The 14,510-nt window shown below is 45.1% G+C and overlaps 1 protein-coding gene across 1 annotated transcript in view; it reads right to left on the minus strand.

Annotated features, from left to right (window-relative positions):
- ABHD12 (abhydrolase domain containing 12, lysophospholipase) overlaps positions 1-13,631 on the minus strand; it is a gene marked incomplete at its 3' end in the record, with an annotated part of 47,753 nt that extends 34,122 nt beyond the window's left edge. The window contains exon 1 of the mRNA XM_081998243.1: positions 13,475-13,631. Coding sequence (XP_081854369.1) covers positions 13,475-13,617 — 143 coding nt within the window. The 5' untranslated portion in view covers positions 13,618-13,631. The remainder of the gene's footprint in view (positions 1-13,474) is intronic.
- Between the last annotated feature and the right edge of the window lie 879 nt (positions 13,632-14,510).

Consider the following 14,510-nt stretch of genomic DNA (forward strand, 5'->3'; position numbering starts at 1 on the left):
CTCCTCTTGGCTGGGATAAGAGTTTCAGGCAGTGTTGTTCCAACTATCTGAATGCAGATGAGGTTTGAAATTTTAAGCTCCCAAATTCTCCCAGTCCACTGCTTCATCACCCTAGCTCCCCTCTTACAGTCCAAACTCTCACTTAGACTGCTTCTGTGCCTCCTTCTGATTAATATCAAGTGATTAAACATTAACTTAATAAACAGCAAGAAGGAAGCCATCTAGCCAGTCATTTACAGAAGCTCGGGTCTGTCTCTCCAGCTGCAAAGTAAAGGAGAGCATCTCAATGAATTGAGTTTTCCAGGAGGGGCCAGCAAGCTCCAGCTATTGAGACCTTAATAACCACATTCCAGCTTGTAGAATAGGGAAAGATCTTGGGTAAGACCTGTGGTGGGGCATCAGACTTGTATATCACTGAGTCAGCAGGGAATGGCAGAGGGTGAGGTGTGACTCAAGCAACATGCTTTGCTGATCTTGCATAAGCAACCATGACAGGTTGCAGTCTGATGATCTGTTGCTGCTGAGTGACACCTGGGTGAGGCAAAGGTCTCTCAGCCCAATGTGGCTTCAAAGCAGCCACACAAAGACCCCTGTACATCTGTACCGAATCCTCCCCTCATACTGACTCATCAGGCCCCACTGACCCTCCAGACCCTTGCCAAGAGCCTGCACTCAATAATTGACTTAGTCCCACCTCACCAAGAGTATAAATCTGGCATTTAGAATCCTCCGTTTTGAGGACAAGAACTCCAACTACCAGATGGGTCAATGGGCCTGTACCTCTCTCCTCCCCAAGCAGGGATGCCTCTTTGGTAAGAGCCGCCCCTCTGACTACATCGGATGTTCCCCAGGAAAATATCATTAACAACAGTGCTGAACTATTAACTCGAGCTTGATTTTTGCAGTACGTGTATTTATCAATGTCAATTCCAAATTTTTTATATCTGTCACCTTAATAAGTCATCTATCTTTTCAACTTCACGAAGCTGTCCAAATGGAAGTCCTTGAGAGGGCTCTGACAGGCAAACGTTGACTCTGGTAAGTGGCTACACACAGAATCCTTTAGACATAAACTGTTGACCAAGTCTGGGACTAAGACTGGGCCTAGCCACACCTAGACTCCTCTCTGAGGAGGAGTTTAGAAAGCAAGAGGGTCCTTTCTGAACCTCATGACTCAACAGCAGGGCTTCCCCAGCCACACATCAGACTCTTACTCTTAACGTGACAACCTGCAAGAATCAAGACCCTGGTGCAGCAAGAGGGGGAAACATGGCATCAGCACTCAGGGTAAGGGGAAGAGGAAGGCACTGCTGATCAGTCAATGGCAATGAAATACCAGGGAGGGTCATGCAGGGACTCAGAACGTGGGGGGGGGGGGGGGGGGGGGGGGAAGAAGGCCATAAAAGGAGGGAAAGGCAAGTTAGTGTACAATGTTAATGAGCGGAAATAATGGGAGCAGCCTGCAGGTAACATATGGGCCTTTGGCAATGAAACACTCTTGCAAAAAGCAAAGCAAATGAAGCAAGGTAGGGAAAGGCTCACACAAGCATTTACATGCCCCACAGGACACCAACATGGGAGCTACATTGAACTTTTCCCCCCTCAAGCACACCCTTCGTTCCCAAAGCTGTGCGTGGGGCTCTCCACAACCACCACCTAAGCTTACTGCCTTTCAGGGGCAGTCACAACACTGTTTGTCTAATTAAACCACTGTAAGTATTGGCACTTTGAAGGACAGGAGCTTGGAACATCAGTCTTGACAACCTATATTCTAATTGCGTGAAATCTACATATGTGTCACAGACCGGGAGACAAGAATGAGCCGAACAGTCCACAGTACAGCACTGATTTATTTGAAATGTATACTGACAGCATGGCCTAAGCAACAGCTATGTTACTTCTCAATCCTTACGTAAAATGGTATTAGCATTAGTGTGAATTGTGTGTGACAAGATTAACCTCAAAGCTGTGTTTGAAGAAGAAAGGAGCAGATGATTCTGTTATTTTAAGGATGTAGCGAACAATGAATAATAATACCCCAGGCAATGGAACAATTGACTTTTGGGACAGAAAAGCAGGCTTGGGGATTAGGGTTTTGAGGTTGTTGACTTGCCTTGAACGCATGTTCTGCAACAGCCTTTTAGTTTGCGCCAGAACCTTTCCAGTATGAACCATTTGTTTAAATTCTAAGAAGATGCTTTCTCCAGAGCTCTCCAGCAATGCTGGTGACACTAATCAAATCTGAAGTCACCCAGACTAGATTTCAGTCGGGCTTGGCATTGAGATACTACTGCGGTGAAAGTACACTCCCTCCATAGTGTTTACCGAATTCTTAAGTTTTCCACGCATTTCACAGCTGACAGCTGGTTTATATTAAAGGCACAGCCTTCTCATTAGTCCGCGAGCTGGGGAACACAAAGCTGTCTACAAATGAAAGAGGAGAAAACAAAACATAAACACAGAAAGACTGAAACAGCACCACAAGTGCAAAACAGGAGCTTGAGACCAGCTGAGCTTGATTTTTACTGAAGCAATACAGTTCATTTCTCTACCACACTCTCCTTCAGGAGGAACACCAGGGCGCACAAGCAAAGGTTCAAGAGCAGAACCAACTCAGACATCTAATACTCCACCACAGTTCCTAACTGCTGTTTAACATAAAGCCACTTGCCTGTTGAACACATACCATAATTGAAAAAGCAAACAGTACGGCCAAGCCATTTCCCCTACTACTATTTAAAACTTGTTAAAATGCTGTAAATCCACCAGACTTGCATGCATGCGCTAACCTTGCACCAATAATAGGAATCCATAGATTTGTTCCTATGGATACACGTGTGTGAACAAGTCCATATTTCCAAGCCGCACAATTTGGTGAACGTGAAATCTCATTTTCACACAACAGTTTTTGGAAGACAGCCACCACACTGCTTGAAAATTACAACTACTGGCAGGCTCTGTGGGTCTGGCTGTCTTTTAAACCACCTGAGCAAAATTCTCATTTGTGTATTGTAGACCTTTTTCCTTTTAAATGCATGAAGACGGTCATCTTATTTGTCCAACTGAGACAGCTCTGCTTTTCTTGGCAGAGATCAGAAGCCATTCCTCCTTGGAAGCCCGAAGAAAAAAAAAAGCTTTTGTGTTAGCAGTGATACTGCCACCTTTTAGATGCAGAACACATCATTAGCAATACATTTTGATTACAATGAACCACCAGTTCCCTGCTAGAGGCACACAAGCAAACAAGAACATTAAACACCACTAAAACATTACATATGCTGTCAGCTGAGCACGGTTACATTTAGCAGTCACAGTGCCCTCTGTAATTGTGACCTGTTTAAAAAGGAAGGCTTAACAAACCCTGCATGGCTATAAAGCAACAGCCGTGGTTAAAAAGGACAAGGCTTGAAAAATTAATGACAGTTAAAACCAGAGCCTTTGTTAATACTACAAAACTCTGAAGAGCCAAGCCAGAAAACACATACTCAAAGAAGGTGAAAAACAGTGTTGGATTTTCTACTTAATTGCACAGAAATAAAACATTTTGCAGCACTGTACATCAGCCTGCCACCAAGTTTAACCACGAAGTGGTCCCTACTCTAGTAGCCAAAAGGGGAAAAGAATGCTTTGCTAGAGACAGCACAAAGCTATCAGAAACTGAAAGAAAGGGTTATTCACTACATTTCTGCTGAATTTGCAAGGCCAAGAGAATGGGGTGTTTCCAATGATTGTGTCCAATTCACAGTTTTCATATTCAGCAGTATAAAATTGACATGGTCAGCTTCAGTCCTGCTTCCTAAAGCTACTCTGAAACCAATCAAAACTTTACGATAAATGAGATAGGGCTGCTTTAAAGAAGAAAACAGAGTCAGGCTTCCCTTCCTGGGCTTGTCAAGGAAGTCTAAAAATCTACTTGATTCTTAAACACTTTGCACACACTTTCCTCCACAAGCAAAGATGCTGCAACCTGGAAGCCCTGACTCCAAGGCCCGTGTTACATCACCCTCATTTGTGTAGGCTTCTCTGTCTCAGAAAAGTCACCCCAGGGGAAGCTTTACTGCCAGGGGAAAGCAAATCAGCCTCTAGACAGGGTAAACGCATTTACTGTTCTCTGCTCTGCACTTGCGTATACCCCACTGAAAAGTACTCTTCCAAGAGGGTTTTTTTCAGTTATGCCACACAAAGTTCTTTATTTTGCACACCTTTAACAAGAGAGACAAGGCTCCACACGACACATGACCTCTTTTCACTTATTATTCAATACCAATCTCTTTTCGCAAGAAGAATTAACCAGCATTTTCAGTGGGTGCAAGTTTGATTTTAATATAACCGTTCACATTCAGAACAGTAGCACAGACACTTGAAAGAATACTTGAAATCTCAGCTACCCTTCTTCACCTTGTGCTTGATGTACAAGAAGCATACTACAAGTGAAAGGTAGGGCCCACGTTTGAGCCTACCCATCAGTTCTTTTTAGAGGCCGAAAAGGAACCCCAGCTCTTGCTATTCACACATTGCCCCTACTAAAACACAGGAGGGAGGTAACCAAAGAACACCGTTACCTCTTCCCAAGCATGATATGAGAGAAACACTCTGGGTTTAAGAGATGTTACGAGGAACTCTATATTCTCTTTTCCATGCTTAAAGCCGTTCAGCATCCATTCAGACAAGGCAGTTACCCCAAAAAAGTGAAACTGGCCAGTCTATCGAGAAGGATTTTGATTTTTAAAATAAACTCCACAAAGGTTGAACTACTTGCACGCCTCCATCCTATATGCCCTCCACTGGAAACTTTTGCTTCAGCTATTTACTAGATTCAGAAGACAACTTCGATGCTTGGGATTTTCATGCTCTTCTTTCGATTCCTAAAATTCTCCTTCTGGGGTTTCATAGATTGTTTTGAAAAAGGAGAGGGCAGCTGTAGGACTATCTCAAATATTTTCAAGTGTTTGTGTTTTAAAAGTTAAGTTTCTAGTCTAACAATCTTGTTCTCTTGCTCTACTACTCAGTAAGAGTTACAAAGTTGAAATAAATGTGGGTTAAACAAACACTTTTATTTGGAAAGTAAACACAGACATCCTTCCTGTTAGCTCAGTTCAATAATCATACTTTAAATGATAAAGGCACTTAATACAGTCTAAAATTAGGAAATTCTGCTTTCAAATTTAAATTGCCTTCAATAAGGAAGAGGCAGATTTCTGAAGCTCAATGTTGCACTTTTTCTCAAAGCAGTAAGCATTGGTAAGAGCGCAGCATGCCAGCAAAGCAAAAGTGAAAAGCTTTTATCACAGCCTTATTCCTGGATAGGTGAGACTCATGCCAGAGTGAAAGGACACGTGACAGCTTGCAGACATGATTACCTGGAACAAATTCACTCTTTGTCACAGTTCCTGTCCCACAGCTGCAACCTCTACACTCTGCCCCATTGTCCTGCCTTACAGCCAGCAACATTTAACCTGTGTTCAGGTGACCTTGTCACCATATCACCAGCTGCCCTAAACTGCTGACTGCCTTAATCATCAGCCCTCATCAACTCTCTCCTCCTCCCTGTTTTACCAACAGTAATTGTCTCATTGCGGGAAGGGTTGATATACAAAATTACATACCCTCGAGCCCAAGCACCAACCCCAAGATAACTCCCCAGTTGTTTCTCTCTCCACTGAGCCAGTTTTCAATACAGGCAACATGCTCTGTTAGCAATGCAAGCCCTTTCAATAAAATAAATACAGCACAAAGTCAAGCGCTTTGGAGAAACAATTTTACCACTAATGCTTTCATCAGCCAGGCTGTAATCTTGACAAACCCATCATATTTTACACTGAGATGTCCCTTCCACAGGGCAAATCTATTTTCATTAGTGTATATAGATTTAGCTGCTAAATCTTCTTCCATTGAATTGCAAATTAACTCTTACCATGAAAATTGCACAGACTCCACCTCAGGCTAATGACTTTCAAGTTTGCTAGGTCTTCTGTTACCCTTTTAATGCACCAGAAGTACTTTCTTTTAATCTTCTTGTGGTACTGATTCAGTCACAGCTATATTAACATAGTGCTCTCACAGTACAGCCTTAGTGAATCTCCCTCCCTTACACTCACTCACTCTTGATGTCAGAAGCTGCCCACTACTCTAACACCAACAACATGACACTTACAGTGCAGCTACCTACTCAGTTTCCAAAACCCAAGGTTTTGTAGGGGAATTGCTGTAGAAGCCTGTTTAATAATTTCACATCCTGGCACAATTACCAAAATAATCTGACCTGCCCTTCAGGCCTGGAAGGATAAAGTAACTTAGCTGTAGCCTCCTAAGAGGACACCATGGTGCCTTTCAAAGGCAACTGGACTCAGCAGGCAGGACTCTTCATCTACAGCAGAAGTCCTGCTTGGGTCCTGCATGTATTGCAGCAGCAGATTCTGGAGAGGAAATTATGTTTTAATAATTAATATTTTAATAGTTAACTAATGTTCATGATTTTTAATATAATCACCACAACACTGTTTCCACCAAAAAGAAACACATATATATTGCATCCTGGAGAAAACCTACAGACTCACTGTGATGACCTGTGACTGCATTTGCAGCGAATTGGATTCCTGGCTCTGCAACTACATGCCATTTATAGCATGAAAGCAAGTCACCCTCAAAAATTAGCTTGTTATAAGTAAACCATTGATCCTCTGTGTAAATGAAAAGAGGATGGAAATAGGCATGGGGATACCAGAGGGAAAAAGGATATCTAGAGGGAAAAGTGCATATGGGAACCTAGGACTTGTGCTCATGTCAGAGGCTAAGTTTAGCTGGTCATCCTATAGCGCAGCGTCACACTGGCTGACAACCCAGCCCATGATTATACTCACTGGTATGCCCAGAGGAACAGGCAATGGCCAGCTGAGAAGCAAGGACAGAAAAGATTGTGACAACACTGAGAAGACCGTGGTCTGCAGAGTCATCTTCACTCCAGAGGTGAGTAGAAAGTCCTCTTGGTCTCAAGAATTACCCAGAACCACCCATATGTTGGAAAGTTTAGGGAAACAAGCAGAGCTCCACAATTCATACAGCTCCTAAGTAGAAAAGAACTTTATAGGAATTACAAAGCAGTAGCAATTAATAACGCTGCAGTAATTATTAATTCAGGCATAGGCCATCAAAGCAGAGCAACTGAACCCAAGGGTACGCATGATGTCAGAGCATGGCACTGCAATGAAACAAGGAGTTCAAGGAGACCAACACAAAACTCAGTTATAACTAGAGGGCAAACTTCAGTCTGAAGCAAGCGTCCTCAAGCAGAGTTCTCCACGAGAAATATGGGAACTTGAAAAAACTGCTCAGAGAATACAAGACTGTAGGATGACCTTAGCACAGAGCAGATGCAACAGAAAAATGTTGAAAATTATTACAGAAAAATCCAGAGAGACTCATGGGAAAACTGGATCCAAGGAAATAAATTTTAGATCATAGAGACAGGCCTGCAAGAGTATGCTAGGAGTCTCAAAGAGATGCTTGAGAGAGTAACCATGCTTAACACAAACCATGTTTAACACAAAAAACGTCGTCAGTGATAACATGCTGAAAGAAGACAGGCTTTAACAGTAACACACTGAAGCACAGAACTGTCAGGTACACATCAACACAATGGCCTCATAAATCAGTAAGACCTTAAAAAAAAAATCCCTAGATTAAAAAAAACCCCACACTAATAAAACTAGTAACTCCCCACATTGCAGGGAGTCTTGCTACTTTTGCTGAATGAATTATACATTTTTGAGAAAGAAGGAGAAGATGAGCACAAGGAAAGAGAACTATGACAGCTGCAAAGGCTGAACAAATTGGGAAGATGATGCAGAGACTGAACACTGGGTAACTTGGGAGCAATTCAGAGGCACTCACTTAGCCGTAAGGTGCCAAAATGGCTGACAATACATGAGACAAACCAGGATTTAGACACAGCCACTGAGTTTCCATTCATAAAAAAAAGAGAGTCAGACATGTGTGGAAGTAATTACACAATCCCATTTTTGACATATCTGAGCAAAATATTATTGTGCATCCTCTTCAAGAGAATTGTAACCAAAAAAAAAAAGCCCAACCCAAAACCCACACTACAAAAAAATCCCCACACAAAGCCAGCTGGGTTGGTGTGTTTTTTGTTTTGTTTTGTGGGGGCTTTTTGTGTTTGGGGTTTTTTTTGGTTTTGTTTTTTTTACACATTTTACACAAATGAGGAACCGTGATTCAACCTGTACTTACTATGGAAGAAACCACGGGCAAGTGACTAGAAACCATTTCATAGCTCCTTTGTGAGATTTGCTCAAGAACAACCGAAACAGCAGCAGCTACCCAGTAGGACGGTGGAATTGGTGAAAAAGCTGCATGACTGATGAAATGTCTCTATACAAGCAGCACCTTTCCTCCTTGAAGAGCACTAACAAGTAACTGGTGTAAGCTGAAGACAGCAACTGAAGAGAGACTATGGCAAAAAACTCACTTGGAGAAAAAAACTCTTAAGGAAGACATTGATGAAAACTCGCAGAAGAACAATTCAAAAATTTGTCATCTCTGCCACAACGATCAGACTGGAATAATCATAAAAGACTGTGCAAATGCTTCTAGACAAAGTAACATCAGGAAAAAAGAGGCTAGGCCTAGAGATATAAGGGGGGGGCGGGGGGGGGGGAAGACAGACGTGACAGATAATAGAGATGGCCAAGTTCTCAAGTTTTCTGTTAGAGGAAAGATACTGCTGCTTAAATCCAAAGAGACACACAGGAAGGCACCAAAGGTCACCACACATCGCATTTGACACGCCTTGGCACACCCACTGTTCCAGTAAAATTCAGCCGCATCAGAATGAAAGATACCAGCAAACTGCTGCAGTCTCTTGTCTTCAGCACCTCACTGTATTTTCATAAAATACCCAGGAAAAGGTACTGTAAAAGCAGCCTTCTGCCTTTCAAGAGAAAGCACTAACTGAGAAAGCTGCACACAACAAACAAGGCGGCAAACAAAGGTGACTACAGTACAACTGAAATTACCCCAAATTGTAATATATTCAGACAAAAGATTGTGCGATACACAGGCTGGACAGCCAGTGGAAGGGTGCCAAAAATGTACCTTACAGGCACCTGTGCCAGGAACAGCAGGTCACTAGGAACGAAGACAGCTGAGATAACTGAAGAGACAAGCCTGAGGGACAGCAGGCTTACCCACTGATGCAGGAAGGCAAAAGCATCAAGGTATACAAACTTACACACATGAGATTTGCAACTCTTTCACTGCTTCACAGCATGAAGAGAGACGGAAACAAGTTTTATCATTTGCAGCAAAGTGCCTGTAGGAGAATAGGGAATGGCAAAATTCATATTTCAGGTCCATAGTCTGACTATTGATTGGGATTAATGAGGCACAGATAAGAACTAGGTCACAGAAGTGAAGGGTAATATACATGTAACCATTTGCCACCAGGATCAGGGTTCAGCAGAAATGAGATAGAAGAATTTGCTTTGGTATCAAAGTTGGTATTAAGCTCACTTGGTTTTCTTTATTCTCTGTGTTCCCACATAAATGTTTTCTATATCTAAGGCTGCTCAAACACATCTCTTCAGAACATCAGTGCCACTGACCACAAAAATGAGTCAGAGCAACTACTCAAAACACAATGCTGCCTTAATAACCACCTAGCACTTAAACACTGTCACCTGAAAAACGCATCATAATACAAATATTAGAAGAATGGCCATCCACACAAAACACACATACCAGGAAAACCAAGCATTGCATGCTGCTGCTTTAGTACCACATTATTGCATTTAATAGTTTCAGACAAAACATCTCAGTTCCTTTAAAAAAACGAACCATCCACAGACTTTTAAAGTAGCTACTGGTAAAGTTCTTAAGCTAACTACCGTATTGTATTTTACTGCTACCTATGAAGAAAAATGGAAATACCTTTGTTTCTTTCTGCTTGTAAACCACTTAAGAAAAGCCACACTGACTACAGCATGCACTAGCCGAAGCCACATAAATCTTCTTTATCAGATATCCATCTCCTTACATGTACGTGCACACACACTTTCTGTAACAGAGTAGTTCAAGCACACAGCCACCTCTTCAGAATGAGTTTCAGCTCCTGGATGAATGAGCACAGTGGGATGGTATGACTTAACCAAAACAGAGGGAGGACAAATACAGAGCTAGTAAAATTCAAAAATACTGCCACAAGAATAAGCTGCTGCTAGTAAGTCAACACCGTATTCTACAAAGATGGCTTAGATTTACAGTTATGGTGCTGTTTAGCCTTTGCTGAGGAACTGGACGTGAACAGAAAGGGCTGGAGAAGTCCACACGCAAGGCCTGCTGCTGCTCTACAGCCCTGGTCGCTGCTGCAATTACAAACATCGCTGCCTCTGCAGCCCCCCGTGCTCCCAACCCACGGGATCTGCCACATGATCAGCCCTTAGCTGCAGAACTACACAGACACTTCAGGCTACTCTGGGGTTGGTTTGCTTTTCTAACCAGTGGCTTGTATCATTTACAAAGAAAAGATGGAAACCCACATACTGAAGCCAAACATACATGCTGTTTTCCCACCTGCAGAGAGACTAAATAACAGCAGTATGAAATGCAGGCAGCCCCACTTCCCCGAGCACAGAATTCACAGCCACCAAAAGTGCTGATTTTAGCTATTTCATCAATGAGCGTGCTGCTAAGAATAGTTTGCTGTGGTAGAAATCCACAGTTCCAGATATTATGCCACCTCCACTATACCAGCAACCTTGCAGTGGAGTTTTCACCTCCCTACACTTTCTGTGAGCTGGGGAGTAAAACTGATGTAACACACTGAAAACAACATCACAATCAAACATAGTTTCATATCCAGTGGTAAAAGGAATGCTGCAATAACAGCATGACTTTGCATATTAAAATATGAGGATCTAGACACTCATACAGCAACTTGCTGGCCACCTAACTGGCCACAGTTGGGGTACCCCCCCAAGGAAGGTCCGCTGTATACGTACCCTCCTCATGTTCTTCCTTAAACACCCACTGCTATCCTCTGCCAAAGGTAGGATACAGAGCTACAAAGCTGTCTGACCTGACTCAGGGTGGTTGTTCCGGACAACAACCTTATCTCTGTGGTGCATCGTACCTTCTTCTGCCTAGACGTCCCATTCCTGCATGCTCAGATTCACACTTCAGCAGTGTATTTGTTATCCTTTGTTATCTATTTGTTAGAAAACATAACCGGAGGGTATTGGCAGACCCAGACACCTTGCCTGCAAACCACTGTCTGAAGGCTCACAAGGTGAGGAAGTCAAAGGAGTTGAAAGTCAATAAGGCAGACAACTCAACCCAGGACAGCAGAAAAGAAAAAACAACAGAACTACAGAAGTGAGTGATTGTTCCACTTTGCACTTTTACTCAGTTACAAACACACACCATTTTGGCAACACTGCGCAGGATAATTGCCAGGACTCTTAAAAAAAAATAAATAATGCTTTATTGAGGAAACGGGAAAGTCAGTTCCAAACAAATAAGGCTTTCCTACAATGTCAAGAGTTCGAGAAACACTGCTGTAAGGAATACAGTACCTAGCCCCCCCTTCCCCCCCCCCCCAAAAAAAAAGCAAGCCCAAAACATATGTAGGATTTCAGGGATTTCTGAAACTGACTTCAAAGGCTCAACATGGAGAAAAGTGAAGAAAATCTGCCTGCTGATCATTTTTAAATGGAGAAATAAATACAAGAAAACTTTCCAGATGGGATGTGTTTCCCCTGCCATTAGTTTGGCCTTTACAATACTGTGACTCTAATAGCTCTGCTATGTCTGGTGTCCAAAAAGCACCTGCCTGTCAAAGCAAGCCAACAGCCTGCACTATGTGCTTTTAGGGCTTGCTCATCACTGAAGGAGCATTTCCACTTCAGTATAAAGTACTTGAATGCCACTCGTAATGTTGAAGAAGTTAACAAACCTTCATTTCATTACCGCTGGTCTTAGAAGTTACCCACTCGGACAAATACGCTGCGTTTTTAAATGTTATAGAAGCAGAGCACTGACAGAGTCTGATCTATTGCACACTCATTGAAATGGAGAGATCAGCCCAGCGCCATTTTCAATTACAAAAAGCTTGTCATAACATGAACAGAGTGCTGACAACATCCCCAAGGTTTACCTCCAGGATATAAAATTGAATAGCTGTTACCCAATAAGAGAAATAACATTTTAAAGCCTCTGTCTTTAAACATGAGAAAAATCCCTGTCATGAGCAGGAAAAACTGATTTTCAAATGTTAGTTTTGTCTGTAAGAACAGAAAATTTCTCAGAAAATTTACCAGAGAAACAGCCACATTGGCTCATTTTCTAGAAATCTACTAATTTTTTTTAAAGTCTGCTGTATTCCCAAAGCACAGCAATTTGGCTTCAACTACCCAAACCACACAGCTATTTTGATCATTAAATATTCTTCACACTTCTGAAACACAGTCAAAGAAAAGCACTATGTTGGTGTAGAAGAAACTAAAAAGGTTGCATCTTTCCCACCCTAGCCCTCTACAACTGTGGGTCGGTCTTCATCGTGTATTACATCTCCCTGAAACCTTGCATAAAGAAGGCTCCAGCTTATAAGCACCTGCTATTGTTACAGATTTTTTTAATATAGGAACACAAGCATTTTCCCGGAATAAATATGTAAAGAATGTTTAAAACGTTAACACAGCTAGCAAAAAGCCACAGCTAAACTCTTTTCAACAGAGTTACGCATAGAAGCTTCCCCTACCGAGACCTAAATCTGATCCATTTACAGGTAAGAGATCATTTTGACAGGCACTGGCTTCTTCCAAAAAAAGACATCCTACCTGCAGGCCCCTGCTCCTCCACGTACACTCTCTGATGGAGAGGATTTTGTGCTAGCCATTTTTTTCGGGCGAACGCCTGCCTATCGGTATATAAGGGGGCTGGGTGAAGCAACGCTCAGGTATGAAAATCAAATCCTTCCAGCCTTTGCTGGCCGGATCTGGGTCTGCAGAACCCGTTACCACCCCATTCTCTAATCAGTTATTTGTACCAAGAACTCGAAAGCACCCGAGGGGACGGCACCGGCTCACCCAGCACACAGAAGCCAGGGAAGCGTAACCGAGGTGGGAAACATCCCGAATTCCCACGCACCTGCCCGCCCCCGCGGCCTCTTCGGTTCCCGGCTTGCCGCGGCGCTGGGGGCGGGGAGGAAAGGCCCTTCCCCACTCCTTGCAAAACACAGCCCCGCTAGCCCCCGTGCCCAGGCTGAGGAGGTGCCCGAGGCCCCGCTCCCCAGCAGGTCCCCGCTGGGGAGTGGGGAGGCGGTGCTGCGGTCGCAGGACCCGCGAGTGGCGCGGGGGGGGAGCGAGGCCGGGGGTCTCTCCAGCGCGGGGCGGCGGGCTCGGCAGGGGCTGTCGGATAACAAAGCCCGGCGCAGGGACGCTGCCACGGCGGCGCTCACCTGCCCAGCGGTCGCTTCATGCCCGTGTCGGCGGCGGCGGGCAGGCGCAGGCTGTGCCTCAGGCTGCAGCCCTTGTCGAGGGGCGACGGCGCGGCGGCGGCGCGTTCATGCTCCACCGTGACCGACTCGTTGCGCTTCCTCATGCCGGGGCGGCGGCGGCGGCGGCCCGGGACAGCGGAGACGGCAGAAGCGGCGCCGCGCACAGCCGCCACTCACCCTGAGCCGCGCTCGCGCCACACCACGGCCCGCCACGCCCCGCCAGCGCCCACGCCCATCCCCGCCTCCGGAGCGGGATCGCGACGAAGGCGCCCCTTGCCAGCACTTCCGAGGGACCGCGGCGCCATCTTTACTGCGGGCAAAAGCGCCGACCGCCATTTTCTTGGTGGCCGGAGGCGGGTTTTCGGCGCGCGGGCACGGGGCGGTGTCCGTGTGCGGCGCACGCGGCCTCAGGGGCCGGGTGCCCCTCTCTCCTGCGCGTGGGAGTGCTGGTGGTGCACGCTGGTGACCCTGCCAGCTTTGGGAGTGAAGTGGCGCAGCGGGGCATCAGCCCTGCTGGGGATGCTGGGGCACAACGGCTGTGGAGCGGAGGGCGAGGCAGGGGCGTGTCAGGGTGCGCAGGGCCCTGTGGTGAACTGTGAGGTGCAGTGCTGTTCCGTGTCCTAGTGCGGGGACCTGGGACGTAGCCCTGCTGGTGTCATGGAAACCTGTGGGTGACTGGAAATGTTGGCGCCCCAGCAGCTGGAATGGACATCCGGCTTGCTGAGCTGCCGCTTTGCAAGGGGCAGCGTGGGGCGGGGCGTGAGCCTGCCATCATTAAACTGCTTCTGCGTGAAGAGCCGGTGGGGGGAAATGGGCCAGTTGTGAATGAAAGGTCTGCCTGGGCCTGGAGGGGCTGCGAGACCCTGCCCGGGGCTAGAGGCTGAGCTACAGCACACACCTGAGCATGGAGAAATGGCATAGCTGATACAAGGGTGCAGAGAGAGGCAAAACTAGCAGTAGTCCTTACTGTTAGACTCAGCAGTAAGGACAGGAATGA

This window comes from Phaethon aethereus (genome assembly GCF_964289735.1).
Source record: "Phaethon aethereus genome assembly, chromosome: 3".
Taxonomy (NCBI): Eukaryota; Metazoa; Chordata; class Aves; order Phaethontiformes; family Phaethontidae; genus Phaethon; species Phaethon aethereus.